The sequence below is a fragment of the Tachysurus vachellii genome, chromosome 1 (assembly GCF_030014155.1).
Source record: "Tachysurus vachellii isolate PV-2020 chromosome 1, HZAU_Pvac_v1, whole genome shotgun sequence".
Classification (NCBI taxonomy): domain Eukaryota; kingdom Metazoa; phylum Chordata; class Actinopteri; order Siluriformes; family Bagridae; genus Tachysurus; species Tachysurus vachellii.
This window is the reverse complement of record NC_083460.1, coordinates 1,204,454-1,214,453: the sequence shown is the minus strand read 5'-3', so window position 1 is coordinate 1,214,453 and position 10,000 is coordinate 1,204,454. Positions and strand designations below refer to the sequence as shown.

At 44.0% G+C, this 10,000-nt stretch overlaps 2 protein-coding genes across 5 annotated transcripts in view; one reads left to right on the top strand and one right to left on the bottom strand.

Annotated features, from left to right (window-relative positions):
* cc2d1b (coiled-coil and C2 domain containing 1B) overlaps positions 1–6,730 on the top strand; it is a 20,802-nt gene extending 14,072 nt beyond the window's left edge. The window contains exons 20-26 of one of the 3 annotated variants that reach the window (XM_060867039.1): positions 138–211; positions 375–433; positions 676–727; positions 914–1,013; positions 1,188–1,278; positions 4,549–4,671; positions 4,884–6,730. In XM_060867039.1, coding sequence (XP_060723022.1) covers positions 138–211; positions 375–433; positions 676–727; positions 914–1,013; positions 1,188–1,278; positions 4,549–4,671; positions 4,884–4,889 — 505 coding nt within the window. In that variant the 3' untranslated portion in view covers positions 4,890–6,730. Of the gene's footprint in view, positions 1–137; positions 212–374; positions 434–675; positions 728–913; positions 1,014–1,187; positions 1,279–4,548; positions 4,848–4,880 lie in introns of those variants that run through there. The other 2 variants (XM_060867049.1, XM_060867032.1) reach the window with 2 other exon arrangements.
* Positions 6,731–7,196: 466 nt separating this feature from the next.
* The window catches only part of zfyve9a (zinc finger, FYVE domain containing 9a), a 30,710-nt gene continuing 27,906 nt past the window's right edge, over positions 7,197–10,000 (bottom strand). For both annotated transcript variants that reach the window (XM_060867022.1, XM_060867020.1), the window contains exon 19: positions 7,197–10,000. This exon is cut by the window's right edge and continues 294 nt beyond it. The gene's annotated coding sequence lies outside the window, so the exon portion shown is untranslated.

Here is a 10,000-nt window from a genome sequence, read left to right as displayed (position 1 = left end):
GTGTGTGTGCGTGTGTGTGTGCGTGTGCGTGCGTGTGTGTGTGCGTGTGTGTGTGCGTGTGTGTGTGCGTGTGTGTGTGCGCGTGTGTGCGTGTGCGTGTGCGTGTGCGTGTGCGTGTGCGTGTGTGTGTGCTGAAGGATATTCCCGGAGCTCAGCAGCACTGACATGGTGGTGATGATCGTTAAAGGCATGAATCTTCCTGCTCCACACGGTACGTCTGATCTGTGTGTGTTTTTGTCGTGAAACAGAACAAAGATTCCGATAAAATAAACCTTTGTTCAGTAATAAAAGGTGCTACAGATGAGATCCAGTGAGATCCATAGAGTTGTGTTTATTCAGAAGGTGATAATGTTCCTCTTTCTGATGACCTGAAGGTGTCTCAGCGAGCGACCTGGATGCGTTCATCAGGTTCGAGTTCCCCTTCCCGAGTTCAGTGAGTGTGTCAATCACAGCAACCACAAGTCTCTTATAAATCACCTGCCAAACGGCTCGGTTTAGCCAACAGACACCAACAGACACCAACAGACACCAACAGACACCAACAGACACCAACAGACACCAACAGACACCAACAGACACCAACAGAAAGCTTTCCTTTCACTCAGTAGATGATGTATTAATATAAATCATATAAATCTATTGGTGATTTGTTGATGGACCTGATGTCTGTTCCAGGATCAGCCTCAGAGACACAAAACTGCGGTGATTAAAAACACCAACAGTCCCGGTGAGAGTCAGAGACGTCATTAATCTAAATCACTTTAAACCCGAGATTCAGCTGAAGTTTCTCTTCCTGCTGCTTGAACTTTTGATCTTTTCTACATTTTATTCCAGTGATTTTCAGCTCCAGTTGTTTGTGTCTGATGCTTTTTAATGTAGTCTTTTATCCACTTCTCCTTTTCTGACACTGTAGAGTACAACCAGAGCTTCACCTTAAACATAAACCGTAACCACCGTGGCTTCAGGAGACTGGTTCAGTCCAAAGGCCTCAAACTGGAAGTGTTTCATAAAGGGTGAGAGTCTGAGACGTGGAACACTTCATCTGTACTCACAGGATGCTTCAGGAGATTCATTCAAATTAAATCAGTTTATTACACAAAACTTTAACTCTGTCAGCTGACACACTCTTAAAGTGTGTGTGTGTGTGTGTGTGTGTGTGTGTGTGTGTGTGTGTGTGTGTAAAACAGTGGTTTCCTGAGGAGTGATAAACCTGTAGGAACAGCTATCATCAAACTGGACAAACTGGAGTCTGAGAGTGAAGTGCGCGAGATAGTGGAGGTGAACACTGACTCACTCACTCACACACTGACTCACTCACTCACACACTGACTCACTCACTCACACACTGACTCACTCACTCACACACTGACTCACTCACTCACACACTGACTCACTCACTCACACACTGACTCACTCACTCACACACTGACTCACTCACTCACACACTGACTCACTCACTCACTCACTCACACACTGACTCACTCACTCACTCACACACTGACTCACTCACTCACACACTGACTCACTCACTCACACACTGACTCACTCACTCACACACTGACTCACTCACTCACACACTGACTCACTCACTCACACACTGACTCACTCACTCACACACTGACTCACTCACTCACACACTGACTCACTCACACACTGACTCACTCACTCACTCACTCACACACTGACTCACTCACTCACTCACACACTGACTCACTCACTCACTCACTCACACACTGACTCACTCACTCACTCACACACTGACTCACTCACTCACTCACACACTGACTCACTCACTCACTGACTCACTCACTCACTGACTCACTCACTCACACACTGACTCACTCACTCACACACTGACTCACTCACTCACACACTGACTCACTCACTCACTCACACACTGACTCACTCACTCACACACTGACTCACTCACTCACACACTGACTCACTCACTCACACACTGACTCACTCACTCACACACTGACTCACTCACTCACACACTGACTCACTCACTCACACACTGACTCACTCACTCACACACTGACTCACTCACTCACACACTGACTCACTCACTCACACACTGACTCACTCACTCACACACTGACTCACTCACACACTGACTCACTCACTCACTCACACACTGACTCACTCACTCACACACTGACTCACTCACTCACTCACACACTGACTCACTCACTCACACACTGACTCACTCACTCACACACTGACTCACTCACTCACTCACTGACTCACTCACTCACTCACTGACTCACTCACTCACACACTGACTCACTCACTCACACACTGACTCACTCACTCACACACTGACTCACTCACTCACTCACTCACTCACTCACACACTGACTCACTCACTCACTCACTGACTCACTCACTCACACACTGACTCACTCACTCACACACTGACTCACTCACTCACACACTGACTCACTCACTCACACACTGACTCACTCACTCACTCACTGACTCACTCACTCACACACTGACTCACTCACTCACACACTGACTCACTCACACACTGACTCACTCACTCACTCACTGACTCACTCACTCACTGACTCACTCACTCACACACTGACTCACTCACTCACACACTGACTCACTCACTCACACACTGACTCACTCACTCACTCACTGACTCACTCACTCACACACTGTCTCACTCACTCACACACTGACTCACTCACTCACTCACTGACTCACTCACACACTGACTCACTCACTCACACACTGACTCACTCACTCACACACTGACTCACTCACTCACTCACTCACTCACTCACTCACACACTGACTCACTCACTCACTCACTCACACACTGACTCACTCACTCACTCACTCACACACTGACTCACTCACTCACACACTGACTCACTCACTCACACACTGACTCACTCACTCACACACTGACTCACTCACTCACACACTGACTCACTCACTCACACACTGACTCACTCACTCACACACTGACTCACTCACTCACACACTGACTCACTCACTCACACACTGACTCACTCACTCACACACTGACTCACTCACTCACACACTGACTCACTCACTCACTCACTGACTCACTCACTCACACACTGTCTCACTCACTCACACACTGACTCACTCACTCACTGACTCACTCACACACTGACTCACTCACTCACACACTGACTCACTCACTCACTCACACACTGACTCACTCACTCACTCACACACTGACTCACTCACTCACTGACTCACTCACTCACTGACTCACTCACTCACACACTGACTCACTCACTCACACACTGACTCACTCACTCACACACTGACTCACTCACTCACTCACACACTGACTCACTCACTCACTGACTCATTCACACTGACTCACTCACTCACTCACTGACACACTCACATACTGACTCACTCACACACACAGACTCACTCACTCACACACTGACTCACTCACTCACTCACTGACACACTCACATACTGACTCACTCACACACACACTGACTCACTCACTCACACACTGACTCACTCACTCACTCACTCACTCACTCACTCACACACTGACTCACTCACTCACTGACTCACTCACTCACACACTGACTCACTCACTCACACACTGACTCACTCACTCACACACTGACTCACTCACTCACTCACACACTGACTCACTCACTCACTGACTCATTCACACTGACTCACTCACTCACTCACTGACACACTCACATACTGACTCACTCACACACACAGACTCACTCACTCACACACTGACTCACTCACTCACTCACTGACACACTCACATACTGACTCACTCACACACACACTGACTCACTCACTCACACACTGACTCACTCACTCACTCACTCACTCACTCACTCACTCACACACTGACTCACTCACTCACTCACTCACTCACTCACACACTGACTCACTCACTCACTGACTCACTCACTCACACACTGACTCACTCACTCACACACTGACTCACTGACTCACTCACTCACACACTCACTCACACACTCACTCACACACTGACTCACTCACTCTGACTCACTGACTCACACACTCACTCACTCACTCACACACTGACTCACTCACTCACTCACACTGACTCACTCACACACTGACTCACTCACTCACTGACTCATTCACACTGACTCACTCACTCACTCACTGACACACTCACATACTGACTCACTCACTGATTTACTCACTGACTCACTCACACACTGACTCACTCACACACTGACTCACTGACTCACTCACATACTGACTCACTCACTGATTTACTCACTGACTCAATAAAAAGCTCTTTGATTTGTTGGCTCACTCACTGGTTCAACAAATCTCTAAGTGACTCACTGATTCAAACATTCTCTGAGTCACTAACAGACTAAACGGTTGACAGAAGCAGTGACTCGCCTCACTTAATGACTAACTACCCATCTCACTGTTTGGTTTGACTCACTATATTACTACAGTCCTGATGTATAGTGAGTGTGTGTGTGTGTGTGCGTGTGTGTGTGCGTTCGTGTGTGCGTGTGCACATTGTAGGTGACGGACGGCCGGAAGCTCACTGGAGGTCGTGTAGAGGTCAGGGTTCGTCTCAGGGAACCTCTGAATGGTCAGGACATGCAGATGGTCACCGAGCGCTGGCTGGTTCTCGACCAATCACACGTCAGTGTCCTAGAACTCTCATAACATATGCTTATAATGCGTTATTATTAACACTGAAGGAACTGAATAATTCAGTAGTAGAGCTACTGAATATGGACAAATATCATTTGTGTAATAAATGGATTTATTGCAAAGGTTTATATAAATAATAATTCCTGCTCATGTCATTATGCTGTATTGAGACGTTCCTCTGTCTTTGCTCTCCTCAGTAGGTCTGATCTTCACTCTGTCTGATCTTCACTCTGTCTGATCTGCTGTCTGACGTCATTTCTCGTCTATTGTTCCTCAACTATTCCTCGTCCTTTAATTACAGAAGTTGGGAGAAAACTTCACACTTTCACACCAGAACCACACGGAGGTCTGTTCACACACACGGTTCACCATCGGGAGAAACACACACACACACACACACACACACACACCTGTGTGGACTTTTATGAAGGTGTGTGTGAATCTGCAATGCTGTATGTGATTAATGTGTGGCTCAGACACGTATAACTACATTTATGCACTAATACCAAAGCGCTCGACGTAGCTGGAGCACAACGTGGTGCGATTATTTAACCTGCTGTTTAATAGCACAACACCGCTGCAACATTAACGCCGACCTAATTTATCTATGCAATGTGATCGTGTCGATTCCCTCAAACACCCACGTGGTTGTATGTTCTAAAGCAAATTCGCTGCACGGAGAGACACGGGTTTAACCTCACGACACACGCTAAAGCCATAATCCTCAGTCACGCACGCCGAAATGAGGACGAACCGTCTTTCTTCTTGTTTTTAACTCCCCTTCATCCACTTCCACCGAACCCTCAGTGAACTCCCTCCATCCATCTGTTTCCATGACTACAGAAAAATAAACAGCTATTCGTCCACAGTTTTAACAGCACCACCTGCAGGTGGTTTAAACTTCTGCAACACTCTGAAACCCATAATAAACAACTCGTTTGCATAAACAATGTTAATTGTTGAAACTCCCTGTGTAGAAATTGCGTGTAAACGGACGCTTCGATAAGGGATTAGAGATTGTTACAGGTCTCCTCATCTTCTTAGCTTCAGTCTACAGGATGGAAGTTAACGTTATCTTTTAGGTCTTTTAGGAGAAATAAAAAAAACGTGACGATAAAAACGTTCTACAGACAGCAGTGCCTGTTGCCATGGTAACATTACAAACCACGAGGAAACGCGCTACGCGATTACTGACATCGTCGAGACCAAACCGAGAGGCTGGACGTTTATATTGTGCTCAAATGTAGTAAAAATAATAATAGCTTTATTTAATTTATTCTGTAAGTCTGTTGGTTCACTGAGTTTTAAGAATTAAAATGTTCACAATGTTTTGCAGCTGAAGTTAATATAATAAAAAAAAGTTACAGGAGTCTTCAGAAATACAAAGCATTTGTTCATTTACATCAACGAGTTCATTCGTCTCTGATATCTACTCTGCCTTTTAATGGTCAGGGGCGTGGCCTACGTGGGGGCGGAGTCATAGCGCTCAATGTTGTGGGGATGAAAGTGCTCGAATACGTCAGCGTTCAGTGACGCAGTGAACTTGTGGATGTGGTTTTTTATTATTATTATTATTATTATTTTGTGCCATTAACCTCTTACGTTCAGAGCAAAACTAAACGTGTCACGTGTCACTTTGGATGTTTTTCTTTCTTCAAATTCCTAAAACACCAAGAGTTCATTTCACTATTTTATTGTTCCTCAGTTTCAGTATTGTATCAGTAGGCTGTCTGATTAGGGAACAACGTTTAAGGTTATACGATCGATCCCTCAGTTTGACGTCACATTTCAGTCTTGGAGAAAACAAACCATTAATTCAGTTCTAAACAAACTGATATGGGAACTGAAAACAAGCACATGCTTGGATCTTCTACACACACACACACAGTTAGTTCATTTCAGGTGTGTGTGTGTGTGTGTGGGGAAGACGATGCAGACGACGTTTCTCTGAAAGTTTCATGACTGAAACAGAAAGCTGGATTTTTCAGACTGTTTTAGAAAGATCGTAAATTAAAACTTCTTTTATCATTAAAAATGTCAAAAGTCACGTCTGTGTTTCTCTCCTTTAATGTTTATTTTTAAAGAATCACCTTTTTAAAACTTGCTGCTCCTGAACCAGTGTGATAAAGTCTACTGTATGACGATGAGGGTGATGGAGATGTGAAGAGCACAGTATGGATTTGAGACCAAGACACCGTGTGGGAGTGTGTGTGTGTGTGTGTGTGTGTGTGTGTGAGAGAGAGAGAGCTTGGTCCAGCTTGTTTCAGATCATCACCATCCAGGCTGTGAGGTGAGGGAGGCAGTGTGACGTCTCCTGAGGGATGAGTGCATCATGTGACCTGATCATCTGATGACAAGTCAAAACCCCTTACTGCTTACACGGATTAAGGATTAAGAAGCTCAAACTAAGACAGACGTCTGGATTTGACATTCTGTCACTCAGGGTTCCAGTTCTCCACTTCATGTGTGAGTGTGGACACAAGTGTAGTGTCATGAAACACACACACGGTGTCTTGGTCTCAAATCCACAACTTCAGAAGGGTTTTATTTTACATATAATACAACTTTCATAAAGTCTCAGTTTTATTGACAAAAAAAAACAGACATGGAGCAGGTTAATGCTTCTTTTTGGCTTCTTGCATTTACATCTGAATCTTTTTGACCCACATCAGTACTGAACGTCTCGTCTCGTCTCGTCTCCTCTCACACCCTGCGTATATAAACACTTTCTACTGAGTGTGTAACGTGTCACTGGACAATATTTCAAGGCTCCAGGTTCGTCATGCATGCAGTTTAAAATCAGCCAAAAGCTTCATGAACAAGAAATAAAAACAACACAAGACTTCAAACAGATGAAGGTAACAAGGTGAAAACAAGAAAACAGGGAAACTAACGGTGTAACTAACATTAGTAGTGTTAAGTGCTGCACTAGAATCATCTCATCACGTGTTTCCGTAACGCAGCTCAGCGACGCTTCAAAACGTTCCAGATGGGATTATTTAGTTCACAGGTTTGTACACAAAAGCAAACAAAAGTATAGTAGATAAAGTAACATGATCTGAAATGTCGTGATGGAAAACGTCGCTGAGTTCTGACACAAAACGATTCGTGTTAATTTAACATGAACACCGTCGGGTTCTAATACTTGATTCTGATCGACCGTCTATATTTTAACCTTCCGTCGTGTTTCAGTTCAATTGTAAATACTGTATACCTTTATCGACCGCTAAACGCGTCGTAACCAATCAGAGCAAAGCGACGTAATAAAATCATTAGAGTGCAGCTAGATAAAGTCATGACACACGGTTCTTCTGATGATCACGTGACCTCGGAGCCTCGTCTCCGCCTCAGCTTCTGTACGATGGCTTTATTCCCAGTGCAGTTCTTTACAAATTAAAAGTCTTTTTTCTGTTATTTTCTCTTCTTCTGATGAAGAGCGATTTATAGTTCGCTTCAAATCACATGATGCTCAGACAAGTTGACCTGCAATTTTATCATCTCACCTTTTCACCTCGTTTTCATTCAACCTTTATCATTCATTCATTCATTCGTTTATTCATTCATCTACTCCCAGTTTTTCTTCCCTTACCCAGAGTGCAGCATGAACAAAATCACTGGTGAACATGTTTGGGCTACATACAGTAGTATACTAGCTGGTTAGCAGGTTCGCTAATTCGGTGGACGGTAAGAGATGAACAGATTTGGTGAAACGGTGTGGATCTGAAGCTCGTAGCAGATCAAAGTGCATTTAGATCCAATCTTATTTTTCTTGTTGTGAGGGGAAGCGGACGAGTGGAAGTTAAACACGGTTTGGGGTTTAAATTGCAGTCCCCTTGTGTAATGCTGGTTGTGTAACAGTCACCCACGTGCGTCTCTATAAAACGCATCGTCCTCACACCTGATCCCAAGCTTCGGCCTGGAAAGCTACATCGCTTCAGCTTTGGATGAGTTTTACTTACAGACAAAAAACAAAGACAGGGTTTATACTGTTAAAGTAAAGCATCTGGTGATTAAAGCTTATAGTACGAGCAGGACATCCTGTTTATACTCCCCTCCGTCACTCAGGACGGCTTCTGATTGGTTAAGTGCACAAACCAATGAAACGAAGTGGATTTGAGACGTTGCGTTTGTATGAACGGGGCGGAGCTTAAGTTCAATCCGATCAGCCGATTGTAGGCTTGTTCATTTGATACTAGTTTTATTGGTTTTATTTTTACAATAGCTACATAACATAAAGCAAACAACGGCTAGCTGTGGAAACATGAATGCTAACCTGAAGTAATGCTAACGCTGATACACCGCGTGACCGAAACAAGTAGCTTTTTAACGCTAGCAACGTAAGCAACGTCGAGTTGTAAAGAAAAAGGAGGACTAGCGACGGTCATACGATCTTGTTTACGATTGCGCTGTCAATTTGAACTTAAACTCCGCCCTCAGGAAACATTACAAGCTTCAACGGTTGCAATAAAAAAAAAAAATTGTTTACTGTTCAATTTTCAAAAAAAATAAATAAATAAAAAGCCCCAAATTAGCCACATAACAAGCTGCTTGTTATACGGTGGAGTGCCAGCATGAAATTAAAGGTGCGGTTTGTTATTTGTTAGTGTCTCTGCTGCCCCCTACTGTCTGTAAAGTGAAGCAAAATTACAATATCAGCATTCAAATGGTATATACCTCATCATACGCATCAAACCCCCAGTTAATGAAAGGACGTTGGGGGAGGGGCCAGAGATGGGGGCGGAGCTAATATCCAAGCCAGAAAAATGTAAACAGAAGCTAGTAAGAGCTGCACAGCATTAACGCAAATCTTTTTTTTTTTTTTCTTTCTCCATTTTAAAAGTGTGGAGACTTTGTACAAACATCTCATATATGTGCTGAAGCAGAACTCTTTCTTCAGCTGGCTGGAAGTCTATAATCCTACACTGGATTCATATACAAACATTTTTAGTGTTAAATACTTTCAGTATGAAATCATTTTTGGATCCTGCTGACATTTTAAATCCTAAATCCTCTCAGTTTCATTGGTTATCAAAAGAAATGTAACTTTCTCAAACTTTCTGCACGTCAGAGTTCCTCAGACCATCAAGAACATTCAGATACCCTCAGCTTCCATCCGTCAAGATCGAAGGCCTCCAAACATTTTCTCTTTTCTCTCTCTCTTTTTTTTTTTGCTCCCAGCAGCATTGCTAGATTTCCACAGTGGAGGAGAAACAAAAAAAAGCACCAAAACTCTGAGACTGTTGGAACCCCTTGGCTCCAGTGGAGATGTTTGGAGATGGTTCATATGTAAAAATGGTGCATAGATGATCTGCTGGAA